Raw genomic sequence first — 14652 nt, forward strand, 5'->3', positions numbered from 1 at the left:
TTTACGCTCTGTGGAGCCATAGTCCTGATCCAAGTAGGAGCATTACTTTACCTTGAACACCTTTACCTTGAGCATATCTACGTGCTGCACCAGTGCTGTGTAACCTCCAGGCGCCGTTTGCCGCTTGGTGCATGCCAGGAGTTGTACTTCCAGCTCCAACTGAGCTTCTGCAAGGTTCGTGACTGCACTGGACGACAGCTCCTCGTTCAGACGTGAAGCTTTCACGTCTGCAGGACAGGAGGCGGTTTTCGTGACAATTCTTTCTACTCCGTCCCACAGAGTTACCACAGTGAAGACTGACCTTGTTTACCTTATTATCTACGCTCAAAAGAACTGTTTACGAACTCCAAACAATTAACTGCACAAAGAGATTTGCCTGCAAACCCACCAAAACTGGTGATTGTGTACAAAAGAAGGCAATGCACCAAGAACACAAGGTTGAGTTTCTACAGCTGAAATAGTATTTTTACTTACTTTATTTAACTAGGAAAAAAAAAACCAACAACAAACAAAACCAACAAAGAAACCTAAGATGTGGCTTTACACAGTAACACTTCAGAATAAAACTCTACTTTAAAGATACTTCTTGCAGGGCACTGGAAGCCATCCCTGCCAACGAGTGTCAGCTTTTCACTATTGCTCATCATTAAGAACGCCGAGAGCATTCCATTTTTTCCATTACAAATGTATTTTTGTATGTGTTTAGTATATTTCAATTCATACTAGTTATCACTAGTCAGATTAAAAAAAATCAGTAATTTTTAAATGTGTATTTTAATAATGATTATTCATGATTGTATTTATCACTCTCAACTATTAATTACCAAATATATTTGCTGGATGTAAGCCTTTTGTATTTCAATAAAATATAATAAAACTATTTACTTGAAAATTTCACGGGGAACTGAATTGGTATTTAATCTCACACTAAAACACATCACGTTATCTTAAAACCAATGTAAAGCTACAGCTGGAGACAAAAGCCATAAGAGAAGTGAAACAAAACGGTATCTCCTGGATAACAAAGTCTGATTTACTTCAATCTTCCTCTAGTTAAAAAAAAACCCCACTGTGATCTGGCCCTTGACAGGGAAGTCTGGTAACACTTTCCTTTACAAACCACCCAACACACAAACGCACCACCACATCTCTGCCCCAAACACGAAGCTTTTCCTGCAGCACACGAACCCGAAGCACCTGAAGTGGTTTCACCAGTCACTGGCTGTCACGATCCAAAACGAAAAAGGTGCAAACAGGGCAGAGCACAGCAAATGACAGACACGTCGGAAGGGACAGCAATGAAGGTTAGAAAAATAGTAATAAAATAAAGACACTTGTTTCAACAAATACTGAGAAACGAGGCATGAGACTTGATGATAACAAAATCAGAATTTTTTAATCTCAGAATGTTATTTTAAAGGAACACTTACCTTCCAAAGCAAAGACAAAATCTGTACTAGCAAAGCTTTAAGCACCGTAAACATCTGACAGAAAAGCTGCAGGCAGTTCCCGCACAGAAATCCTTTTATCCTTCTCATAACTCAATTTATACTGTGCTTTAAATCTTTAAAAACAAAATAGTAAGAGAGATACAACTGAGATTTCAACATGGAATGTATTTATTTTTATTTTTTTCCATTTTCAGTACAGTATTAGGAGGTCATTTAAATACTTTAGAGATTTTGGAGAAAAACCCAACGGATTCAACTAGGTAAAGAGAAACAATCTCATCAGTGGATGACGGACAAGTACTTAATGACCTTGTGATCTTCAAAGTAGTGTTCTCTAGAAAGTTCGAATTCCCCGGTCCCCTACTCAGGAACGCAGCCTAGCACCGCGACTCTCTTCCTCTCCCCTGTTCTGCGAAGTGGTTCATACAGAAGATCCCAGCTGTAAGGGGACAGCTTCACTGAGAGGCAGGAAGAAGTTCTTTTAAAAAACCAAACACACAGAACCAAGCCAACATGTTTACCTCATCATTTTGCCTTAAAAACCAAATTAAAATTTTCTCTAGACCCGCAGATCTGAAGAGCATTAGGTAATACCAGTCCTACAGATCAACTCTCTCTTCCCTCCTCTTTTTATTTCCTCTCCAAATCAACCAACAGCGTAAGATCTAATTATCTGGCACAGTAGGTGGACCACAGAAACAACGCATAAATAACGTAAAAAAAAAAAAATCTGAAATGAATTGAAAATTAATTTTCTTGCACAAAAAGACCAGTAAAACTAACAGCAGATGCTGCTTTTGGTGCAGAGAGGAGGGCGAAAAAATAAAAAAGAAAAAAAGCCTGCTACTGTGCGAACTAAAACACTGCGATAGGGAACGCACCTCCCGCTTGCCTCAGGCATACTGCTGGAGCAACGCAGAGCGCTGGGAACATCTCATTTGAGAACATCCAGCCACCAGTTCCTCTTCCACTATTTCAAAGTCAATTTTATTCTCACGATAGCTCACATTTGTTAGTCATTTAGTTAACAAGAATTCCCATACACCCCATTCTGAAAAATAAATTTTCTTTCTGATGCCAGTCAAGAAAATCCTGGCATAATCAAAAGAACAGACTGGAAAAATTCAGTTAACAATTTTATTTATTTTAAGTTCCCCACAAGTATGTTTACACATATATATACTAAAATGTTTAAGCATATATATGTGATATACATACACAGGCACGCATACACACACACACTCCTAAGTACTGAGGTTCTTTGCTTACCACGGTCAGTCCCACAACATCGGTTCCACAGACACACACACAAACGGAGACCGACTGTGTTAGGTCACGGCGCTAAATCCCGACAGCAATAAATACAGGGTAGGGCACCTCAGCCCGATCAGGTCAGTGATTTTTCGTCCGTTTATTGCATGAACAATCGTAGCTTCCTGCACTGCTACATTTCTGGAGACTGGGAGTTCTGAAACTTTGGTTCCAATTCAGTAACGCATTAAACCAGCCATCTAAATTTCGGAAGCGGCACCTTTAAACCCATGCGACACTGTACAGGTTTGTACACAGCCTGCCAGCCAGCAGCCTGCTGCTCCTCTCCTTTCACCTTCCAGCCAAACATTACTGCTTCAGTGAAGAATTTGGGTAAAATGAAAACATTTTCTCGTTTGCAATCACACAACCAAAAAGCAGAGTGGGGACGCAGTGGAAGCGGAGATTCCCTGCTGCAGCGGATTCCCGCCGACCTAACGCGTTACTCAAACACCCCCACGTGCCTCACCGTAAGGAGCGCGTTTGTAACAAGCAGCAGAGCGCGGCATGCAAGCACAACCTAAGGTCAGCAAGGATGTACGCATCAGGAGCTTTCTCTGCGCTACAGAGCCGTACCTCTTGAAAGGTATTTTAAGTATATTTATGCACTTAAAAACTGAAGTTTCCAAGAGGTTTCAAACTGAGTAAACAGCGAGGACGTTATCGTACAGCGTGAGCAAACTTTGTCAATTCATAGAACAAGACTTCAGTTTTAAATCGGCTTGAGTGAGTAACCGGACACCAAGGTACTTGTATTTCGAATTCCTATCAGAGAGATAATAAATACCCAAGTTTAATTTGTTGAAAATAAGTGAACAAGGTGCATCTTAAAACTGTATGAAATTGCAAATTCCCACCCACAAAAACTCCCCAAACAAACTGCTTAATAAGGGAACTGTTCCAAGCTACGAACCTTGACAGAGGAGATTAAGAGAAAGCTCAGTGTCCGAATCACTACGACAGCCCCGTATGCTACAACTGGCAGCTATTCCAACAGCACATAGCATTAAGATGATGCATTATGTTTTCAGACCGAATTTTTACACTGTCTAACAAACGGTGCAGACCTTGTGCATCTCGTTACAATTAAAACAGAAACAGGATGTCTGAGGCCCAGACCTCAATATTCAGTTAAGTTACACTGCCACCAAAAAGCTGAACCTATTTCCCTTATGCTATCCTTAATCCTATATGCCTCCACCACAGGTCTTGGACAATTTTGCGTAATAGATTGAAATTACACTACCTGGATAAACAAATTGTCCAAGAATTCCTAATGGAAATTTGGTCAGAAAAATAGGAGTCTAAAGGAAATTTGTACTGAAAGAGAAAAAGCAATCTAAGAGAGAAGTGGTATGAGCCCTAATGAGCAGTACATTCTTTGAGTACCTCCAATATTACACAATATTGACATATATGAATGCTCTTCTCAGAATGTACAGAAAATCTTTTCTCTTAAACCAAGACAGACAATGGATTAAAGAAGAATTTACGGGTCTCAAGTTTAGGAGGATTTCCCACCAGTTTCTGAAAAAGTCAGTAAATACAGACACTAACCAGTTTTCATATCAGGACATAAAATGTCTCAGATTATATAAAAGCATACTCCGACTTCTCTGGAACAGAAGTCAAAGCTAAGGCCTCACAATTCCAGTTATTAGAAACAGCATGTCCTCTTTACTAGGCCACCACTTGAAGCCAACTATTCAGTGTTTTAAAGAGGGAATTTTACAAACAGGTGGTTGCAACGCAGTTCTTGGTAATATGTACCCACGTACGGACAGATTGCTTGAAAGTGTTAAAGAGTTACAACAGAAGCTGTTACAGAAAATGCAACATATAAACAAAATGCAACAAACTCACTGACTGAAGTTTCTTCAAGGTCCTCATACCTAGTAAAGTTCACTACACAAATTAAACATCATGAAGTACAAATTAACAAACCATATGATTAATAAAATCTGTTTGCTTTATATTAAACATCTCTAACATGATTATAGAACGTTTACGCCCTCTGATGCCCAGAGGAACTCTTCCCTTTGTATCCTGGGCCAGGGTTCTGATCTCGAACGCTGCTGCGCAAGACGACCGATCATTTCAACAGGTTCTGCAGCATAGCTGTAGCGTACGTAGGACGAGCCTGTCTGCTTTCAATTGCATTTTGAAGATACTGGATACCTCCACAGCGCTCCCAAATTTCTTCAAACTGTCTCGGCAAAATTTCAGCACCTCGCTTCCGAGTTAAGCCAGTCTCTTCAAGGTTAAGCTCACACATATCCATATCATCCTTGCCTGAAACGGTGAAGGGAAAAGAAAAATCTCTATAAAACTTTTACATCATTCAAAGGCCCCATTAACAAAGACGAGATCTGTGTTAATCAGATTTCCTCTCTCAAGCTCTGGTTTGTTAACAGACTTCAGAGCTTATGAGGAAATAGGTCCTCAGGCAAAGGGGTTTTTTGGTTTTGTTTTGTTTTGTTTTTAAAAACAACCAGAGCAGAAAAGCAGTATTAGAATAAACTAGTGTCAGAAGCTGCAACGGACAAAATTGTGCTTAAAAAGTAAGGAAAAAGGAACAAAGGAAAGAAGCCGAGAAGATCAGCATCTTGTCACACTCCCCTGAAATCCACTACAGGATGACAACCACATTTGTTTCACATTTACTTTGAGCTTTACAAAGTTCTACAGTGAACTGCTGCTATTATTTAATTTGTTTAAATGTAGCAAAGCAACTAAGAACTCAAGACTTTGGATCAAGCAGCCAGTACTCTCGATCCGTCAGCCTCCCATGCTAAACAAACGGTGTTTACCAGATGGGACTGACACAGGGAATCCCAGGAAACGATGAGTGTAGCTCACTCGCTCTATTTTAATTTTATTTTTAATAGGTGATCCGCTGAACGTGGTATTCACAACAGCAATGCTGCTTTTAGCTATGGGCTTTGACACCGAACAGGCAACAGCTGGTATAAGGAACTCTATCAAAAATAATCAGCAGAAAACAAAGGAACTTTTGTTGCTAGTAAACACTAGCAAATCACTCTGAAGCTAAACAAATCGCTTACGGCCTTTTCCTCAGTCCCCAAGTTAAACACAAAACCTCCAAATACAGAAGTGCAAACAGCATTTCTCCAGTATCTTCTCCCCCTTTCAGTACCCTCCAGAAAAGGAGGATACATTTCATTATCAGATAAATCTCTACCTGTCCATTGCCACATTTAGTTTTCATTTTAAATGTTTAAGACTAGAAGCTGTTCTCCCATACCAGCCAGCATAAACATGGTAAAAGCATCAGTTTGCCATTAGCACCATGCTACGGAAAGACAATGTATCGTACGCGCCAACTGTTTTGGTACAAACTGCTGTAATTTTTCAAAGCTAACTAAAAACCAACACAATGATAGCAGACCTTTCCCAGATAAACTGTGATGTTTTATCTTCATGCTGTCTCCAGTTCAGTGAATAATCTGAGGACACTTAATAAAACCAATAAAAGACTCCCACTCTATGATTTCCCAGATTAAAGTACACGTACAAGTAAAGCACGTGACCAGCCACACCTCCAAATGACACTCTGTAACATCTGCCCACCATCAACAGCAGTCCCAAAACCTCAAATTCTGCCCAGACAAGAACTACTGATGAAAAAAAGGGGACACAACTTTCAGAAATTTGTATGATCAGCCTCTTCTTCTAAAGCAAGTTATCAACTCTGGACCTTTTCAACACCTGAGTTTTGCTTTCAATACCAACCCGCCACAAGGAGAATGGGTGCCTTGTCGGGATGGAGCTCCATCTGCCGCGCGATCCACGGCCCATCGAAATGCGCGTACCACCAGCCCTTCTTCTTGTTCTGGGGATCTTTGTACTGGTCCGCGGGGCGGATGAAGGGAATGCGGAAGTAACGCTGCTGCCTGTTTATCTGAATCTCCTGTTGTCTGGCTGGTAGCTGGGTTGCCAGGTTCTGTTGCGCTATTGTACAAAAAACCCCAAAACCAAGCAAACAAGACAACAGAAAAGAAGAAAGCTGAATTATGACTTGCTTCATTAAACAGCGAAGTAAAAAACCAAAACAACCCAAACAAACAAAAACCCCAAAACCCAACCAAACCCCCCAAAACTTGAGAGATTCTCTCTGAATACAAGGACATCGGAAGTCTCCTCAAACCTAACAAGTACTCCCATCTCAGATAACGTGCTTTCTTTTAATCACTGCAGCTACGACACTGGCGAGGAAAGGCTCACGTTAACTATTGTATCTATGTACGTGGCTCAAAGGCATCAGGTACATTTAGACAAAACAAAGCGAGTAAAATAACACGTTCTGCTTTAAATCACTATTTAAGGCAAACCTTCCCATATAAAATTTCTTACCAACCAGGAACATTAATCAGTAACTGCTCTAGCTCAGTTCACCTCTTTGTAAAACAAGGTCGCAGTGCAAAGCAGCGTTTTCAGTTACAAAAATACAAAGCATCACTTGAAGATTTTTGACAGTCAACACAGAAGGGTGTGTAATACTGTTAGAAATTACTAATTTGTTAATAGAAACGTTGACAACAAATACTGCTCGTTACAAAGCTGCCACCAAACATAACTTTCTGCCTAGATTTCTGTGTGCTAAACTCCAGCATTAGAACTACTCTCTGGCTGTTTTCTTTTTTAAAGAAATTGTTTACTTCAGACCATTAAGATCAACAGACCAAACTTCCAGAGGAGACAGTTATACGAAATCTTTCAAAGCTTCATGTATATTTTTGGTAAACATTTCCCTTGTGCATTTTTGGACTCCCTCGGAGTCCCACACATTTCAGACTTCGGAGAGAAACTTTTTTTCGAATTAACCCATCAACTGATTGACCTTCTTAATGTTATGTATAGTCTCTCATGATCAGTTTTAAACAGCAAATGCTCTTATAAGCAAGATCCCTTCCTTCAATAACAGCCTCCTACAAAAGTTTATTACCGATCCTGTTTTAGCAGTTTACACTACCACTGTTCCAAACACAAAACCAAGTTTAAGAAATTCTGAATGTGAATCTATGATACCCCTAGAAAAGAAAAATCAGCATTAACAGTTCCATGCTTCAGCATAAAAGGAAAAATTAAAAGTTAATTCCTTTTTTGTCCATTGTCTGTTAAGCAGCAAAGCTAATTTTTGAGCTAAAATGCAATAAAGTGAAAAACGACAGTTATGAACAGACTAGCAGCTGCACCTTGACATTTCTTCCACTTAGATCCAAGCAAAACTAGTTTTTCTAAATGTGAAGAGCAGATTCTTAAAAAATATATGTACCATACAAATCACATTCCTTTTTTTTCCACGTCTACATAAACAAAGAGAAGAAAAACAAAACAGATTTTAACACGTGCATGCTACTTTTATACATCAACTCTGATGAAGCATATATTTTACAGGGCAGACATAGTTTACAGTTTTTAAGAAATTAATTCTATTTTCTGCAAATTGTCTGAACATCTAATCACAGCAGATCAGTGCTTTAGTATTGTCAAACACTTCTCGCAATGCAATGATAATTGCTCAGGCCTATTTCTACCCCTAGGCACACCTAAATCCAAGAGGAAATCTAGAGGACGGGAATGCTAAGCAGCCAAAATAGCCTCTACTTTTCAGTGCCATGGAATTGTAGTGCTTTATGCAAAAGAAACCCGTCACCTGAATGTTAGTTCGCCTGCTAGGAAAATAGCCGTTATATTGAGTTGATTCCAGGGTTTTGCTACATGTGCAGACAGTGAAAAATGTTAGAAGAAGCACAGTATTTCTTGGGGGAGGAAGAAAAAAAATAGGAGATTATACATTCAAATAACCTACATAAAAAGGTTATTTCATTCTCCCTTTCCATGACCACTCAAATGGGTAGGATCTCATGAAGATCAGCAGTAAAGTACATTTGTAAATTACCAGAGTAACACATATTCACCATCAGGTGAATAACATTGCAAAATTGAAAACATAATTTTTTTGAAAAATTAAATTCTGGATACACGTGTAGCAAAACACTGGATTAATTAATGTTAGTATAGAGCTCTCAAGTGTTCCTAGTCTTCGAAGTTAGCTTAAATAACCATCTCCCCACTTACGTGAGTTGCTCAAAAATGGTGCAAAATCTGTGAACAAACATTACATGTTGAAGAAACCATAAAAGTGCTGATCTTTTAGAAGTTATAGTTTCATTATCTCAACATTTTTCACCAATGCTGATGACAGACAAATGGAAATTCTAGTTACAAAATAAACACAGATGTTGAGCTAAGTATTTCTAGTCATTTTCTGCTCACCGACATATATAAAATGTCTCCCTTCCTCAAGTTTCATTGATTTCCAACTGCTTCGATTTTCATCAGGATTTAATTTTAAAATTGATTACTTCAATGATTTGCGATGCTTGTTACAAACCTCAGCTGTATTCATGCTAAGCACAGACTGCTTTAAGAAATCTGCTAGGTAATTAATGCAGTACTTTTAATTTTTGACATTTCTGGTAAGAAAAATTTCCAGACCTCTATTAATACCAAATCTGCCTATTCTAATAATAATACACAAATCAGTGTTTAGCTTCTATACTGAATGTATAAATTAATTAAAGGATACCTGTAGAAACTACATCATTTGAAGCACACATCCACTGACACCTGAAAGACTTTTAGCTTAAACATCTAAGAAATCAGAGTTCCTTCTTACTACCTTCTCAGATCATTGTAATACATAGATGTGAAATGCCTATGTAGTAGAATTATTTGCAACAGGAAGAATTACTTCTCACATAAACGAGAATCTCTAAAGGTCACCATCAGCAACTTTCTTCTGAACTGCAATGCTCTAACTTTTCTTCAGAAATGCGAAGCCATATTTCAAGAAAAGTAAAAAAAAAGGCAACAAAAAACATTGAAGAGAACGCTGTAAATGTCTAACTAAATGTGATGACAACATGAATATTCCAACCTTTATTTGCACAAATCCAAACACTTTCTGCTCTTTGATACTTCCCATCAGCAATGCTGTGCATGAATATTTATTGTACCTATTTAGCTCCAGACAGAACTCGCGAGCTCAAATTCAAAGCAGCTTCGCACTTTGCAGAAGTGCTTCAAATGCTTTTTCTTGCTGTTTCAGTCATGAGCCTTCTGAAGCACTTAAAAGCGCATTACTAGGCATGGCCACAAGGACCCATCTTTGATTAAGATCTTTTCCAGGGGTCCAGGTTTCACCTGCCACATATCTGTACCAAAGTTCCCTGAAAAGCTGAAATTCTCAGGTAATGCTCAAGCAATGCCTAACTCAGTAAATGAATGAAGTCGAAGTCCTTTGCATAAGGACCAACACTGAGAGTATGTAAGTCACTTATGTCCCTTGGGATCTGTATCCCCCATGTGCCAGGACAATGCTCTAATCCTAGGCTAATGATAATGTGGGGAGAGCACCTTCTCCCCATCTTTCCTCTCCTCTGCCTCTCCCATTAACTGGTGGCCAGGAACACAAGAATCATCGAATCAGGACACCGCAGGAAAGATCTGACTAAATTATTGTATCTACTTGCTGTGATTGTGTTCATTTTTCAGACTGCTTTTATAACAGACATCACTGGACTTTGGAGGCGGGGTGGTGGGAAAGGAGCAACAATCCACTCTGCAAATATCATGCCAGAAGCTGGTCTGGCAGTGTTACCAATGGTATGTCCTACACCTGCAGTCACTTATTCTCATTAGTGCACTGCTTTGACAATAAACACCCATCTGTGAAATCTGCAGAATGAAAGTCTAATGAGAATGAGGGACTATGCAAAATTTGTCATCTCATAACCAAAAATTGCGATATGAACACTCAGAATTTTTAAAGAGACTGTAACCTGAATTATATAAGGCTTACAATGTAAATGAGGAATTTATTAGCACCTTTTAAAAGTATTTACCTCTATGTCCACGTACCTACTCTTTGGAAAGAATAAAAGCATGAGGAAAAAAAAAAACAACCTTGTCACCAACACTTTTTGTTTTGTCTGGACCCCAAATGTAACAGTCAATTATATAACGGAGCATAACTCCTTCCAATCTTCTTTTTTATCGCACCAAAAAAAAAAATCACATACAATTCTCTGATAGATGGACTATTTGAGTATGGTCAAAAGCGGTGTTCCCCAGGGCTCGGTACTGGGGCCAGTTCTGTTTAACATCTTTATCAATGATCTGGACGAGGGGACTGAGCACACCCTCAGTAAGTTTGCAGATGACACTAAATTGGGTGGGAGTGTTGATCTGCTCGAGGGTAGGAAGGTTCTGCAGAGGGACCTGGACAGGCTGGATCGATGGGCCAATTGTATGAGGTTCATCAAGGCCAAGTGCCGGCTCCTGCACTTGGGTCAGAGCAACCCCCAGCAGCGCTACAGGCTTGGAGACGAGTGGCTGGAAAGCTGCCTGGCAGAAAAGGACCTGAGAGTACTGGTCGACAGCCGGCTGAACATGAGCCGGCAGTGTGCCCACGTGGCCAGGAAGGCCAACAGCATCCTGGCCTGTATCCGAAATAGTGTGGCCAGCAGGAGCAGGGAGGTGATCGTGCCCCTGTACTCGGCACTGGTGAGGCCGCACCTCGAATACTGTGTGCGGTTTTGGGCCCCTCACTGCAAGAAGGACATTGAGGTGCTGGAGCGTGTCCAGAGAAGAGCAACAAGGCTGGTGAAGGGCCTGGAGAACAGGTCTTAGGAGGAGTGGGTGAGGGAACTGGGGTTGTTTAGCACCTGGAGAAAAGGAGGCTGAGGGGAAACCTCATCACTCTCTACAACTACCTGAAAGGAGGCTGTAGTGAGGTGGGGGTCGGTCTCTTCTCCCAAGTAACAAGGGATAGGACAAGAGGAAATGGCCTCAAGTTGTGCCAGGGGAGGTTTAGATTGGACATTAGGGAAAATTTCTTCCCCAAAAGGGTTGTCAAGCACTGGAACAGGCTGCCCAGGGAAGTGGTGGAGTCACCATCCCTGGAGGTGGTTAGAAGTTGTGTAGATGTTGCACTTATGGACATGCTTTACTGGTGGACTTGGCAGGGTCAGGTTAATGGCCGGCCTCGATCTTAAAGGTCTTTTCAAACCTGAACGACCCTATGATTCTAACTATTTTCACAATCTTTATCCTTAGGTATAATTCCCTGTTCTGAACTATCACTAACTACTCTCAGAAAGCAACATCTGTAATCACAGAGATCAGAACTAGTATGAACAACCTTAAAAACAAGTCTCAAAAGTCTCAAAATGCAAACCACAGCTTCATAAACAGAAAATAATCTTCCTTAGTCTTAAGCAGAACAGCAATGAACATCCAGCAGAAATGCCAGCAACTGCAACAGCAAATCAAGGACTATTTTTAACAGCTGTGAGCTGGTATGAGAAAAGGTTTTAGGGAGAGCTATTCAGTATATGTATCTGAGTCTCCTGAAAGCAGTCTACTTTCTGCAAAGTATTTGTCAGTTCCCATCTTTTCCAAATATTTACCTTAAATCAAAATAAAAACACCCTTTAAAAAAAATCAAGAATTTCCTTCAACCTAGTGAAACCAAAATTCATTCTAGAAATGTTTTCTTTAGAACACTGTCACCAACTTTATTATAAACAAAAAATTATCTCTCCTCACCATAGTCTGTGACTGATTTGGGAGCACGCTGTTCTGTTTCTGCATTGCGTTTCTTATTCTTGGCTTTCCAAGCATGATACACCTTTAGCCTTCTGTGAAACTCTTCTCTGCAAGCTGCCAACAGTTCAATATCTGTCTCAAAAATGAGGAAGGGAGGGATGAGTGAGAAAAATCAGAAAAAAATGTTTATGAAATGCTTTTCTATATTGATAGGTAAATAATTTTAGATCACGTAGTAACACTAATATGTTATGTTACAATAAACCCTCATTCTCTGCAGCAACAGGGCCTGTATTTTATGGCCCAGAAAGCGGTATATAACCTTCTCTCCTTTACAGTAATGGCAGTCCTCAAAAGTAGCTGTTCTACTGTGAGATTCAGAGCAGTGAAATGATACAAATAAAATTTTCACTTCACTAAATTTGTCTGCTGGCATTATCACAAGGCAAGCAGTACAGAAACAGATAAAACTTCACCACTGAACTTCATTTCTGCAACTGAAAAAAAGAAAAGCAGCAATTTGACTGCTCAGATCTAGGTTCTTTTTCCGCTTTATTAAATGTATTTTAATTTTGCTCAATTTCACAATACTAAGAGACTGAACGATTGCAAGGCTTTTTCATTAGTCACCAAAGAGTTTCCAAACCGGCTTCACTAGGGGTGAACACACACTAGCACCATGTTATTACTGCACGACCTATCCAACTGAAAACATTGCTCCAGTCTCGCACATGTAAAACCAATGGAGACACAGTTAGAATTTGGAGCTCGCTCTGGGTTTTAAATACAACTAGAGAGAATGCGTTTGTTTCCAATTCTACATCCAGGGAGAAATTCTGAGTTTTCTGAAATCAGTAATTAATCAACTGCTTTCATTCAGAAGCAGGAAGAAAACAGTAATATTTAACAAAGGAATAATTCTTGTCTGTTTCTTCCTAACATTGGGGGAAAGTAATTAGCATCCCAACTGTGAGCTTCCCCAATGATGTTACACATTCTGAAAATTTAAGAATAATCTGAACATCTACGACAAAATAATTTACATCGAGCTTTACGTGACATATTTGCTTTTTTGTGATTTGGCGACAGCAAGAAGTGGTGGCAAAAAATTTCTTAGAACATGCAAATTCTAGGTAAAGCATAATAACTATTATTCCCTTTGTGGAAATACATATAACTGAGATAATTTAATTATGAAATTATAACATGCATTTCACGGCCTAAGCAGTTTAACATCATAAATATATAATCAGTAAAGGAGGTAACAAAGGAAATTCTGTTTTCTCGGTATGGAAACAGCTTAGTTTGCTGTTCTCCTTGGCGTAACAGAACTTTTTAAAATTAATTTGACATTCATTCAAACCTGAATAAATTAATGAGCAAGCTTTTATCTTTGTCATAGGAAGTCATACAACTACAATGCGACTTCTTTCTCAAATCAGAAAAAAAACAACTTACCACAGGATGTATTGATTGTATCGCGAAGCTCTGCGTATTTCCACTTACTGAGATCATGCTTCTTAGTACCAGCAGCAGCTTTTGTGGCTTGAACTGCAGGACCCCTACAATTATTTAAAAAAAAAAAAAAGTTTTTTTTAAAGTATGAAACAGGAGTTGTTACAACAGGAGGAACACGATCAACACTGCAGCACACTTACTACAATGAAAATCAGCAGCAGAGGGACTGAATTCAAAGGCAAAGTACCATATTATTTTCAAGACATTCAAATGATTAAAATAAAGTGAAAGCACCTTTTACATCCAAAATTATATAATAATTTGATTGGTTGCCAAGAGATTAACAGGAATTGTCATTAACAACATTAGTGCTTACATGTGAAAAGACTATCTTCTATTTATGTGTACCTCACCCCACACTGATGTACATTTTTCTTAGTACTAGTCAAGAAGCAGAACACAGAAAACAAAGAGTGGCCATATACATCTTTAGTTTCATTTGAAAAACAGACATGGAAAAATATTTCTGAAGTGGACAAGGAGAAGAAAGAAAAGGCATTTCCTCTGCTGTTTGAAACTGGATTTGACAAAAGTAGCCATCTGAGAACAGCAATATTTATTCTGCGGGGTGGGGTGGTGTAATCAAGAAATACCAAGGAAAAAAAAAAAAGACCAGTTTCAGAAGAAAGCCTGGCAAGTATAAAGACTCATCCAGAAACAGTGTTTTCCAAAGGCAAAAGGTATTTGTCAAGTAGGTAGTACGCAATCAAGCCAATGACAAATGCAAGCCAGAAAT

At 39.3% G+C, this 14652-nt stretch overlaps 1 protein-coding gene across 6 annotated transcripts in view; it reads right to left on the reverse strand.

Annotated features, from left to right (window-relative positions):
• Window positions 1-4854: 4854 nt before the first annotated feature.
• The window catches only part of MYO6 (myosin VI), an 82899-nt gene continuing 73101 nt past the window's right edge, over window positions 4855-14652 (reverse strand). For 4 of the 6 annotated variants that reach the window (XM_086461456.1, XM_086461455.1, XM_086461452.1 and 1 more), the window contains 5 exons: window positions 13857-13960; window positions 12399-12530; window positions 8865-8891; window positions 6516-6734; window positions 4855-5054 (listed from right to left, as the gene is read on the reverse strand). In XM_086461456.1, coding sequence (XP_086317582.1) covers window positions 4855-5054; window positions 6516-6734; window positions 8865-8891; window positions 12399-12530; window positions 13857-13960 — 682 coding nt within the window. The remainder of the gene's footprint in view (window positions 5055-6515; window positions 6735-8864; window positions 8892-12398; window positions 12531-13856; window positions 13961-14652) is intronic. The other 2 variants (XM_086461457.1, XM_086461454.1) reach the window with 1 other exon arrangement.

The sequence above is a fragment of the Leptosomus discolor genome, chromosome 2, assembly GCF_034619465.1.
Source record: "Leptosomus discolor isolate bLepDis1 chromosome 2, bLepDis1.hap2, whole genome shotgun sequence".
Taxonomy (NCBI): Eukaryota; Metazoa; Chordata; class Aves; order Leptosomiformes; family Leptosomidae; genus Leptosomus; species Leptosomus discolor.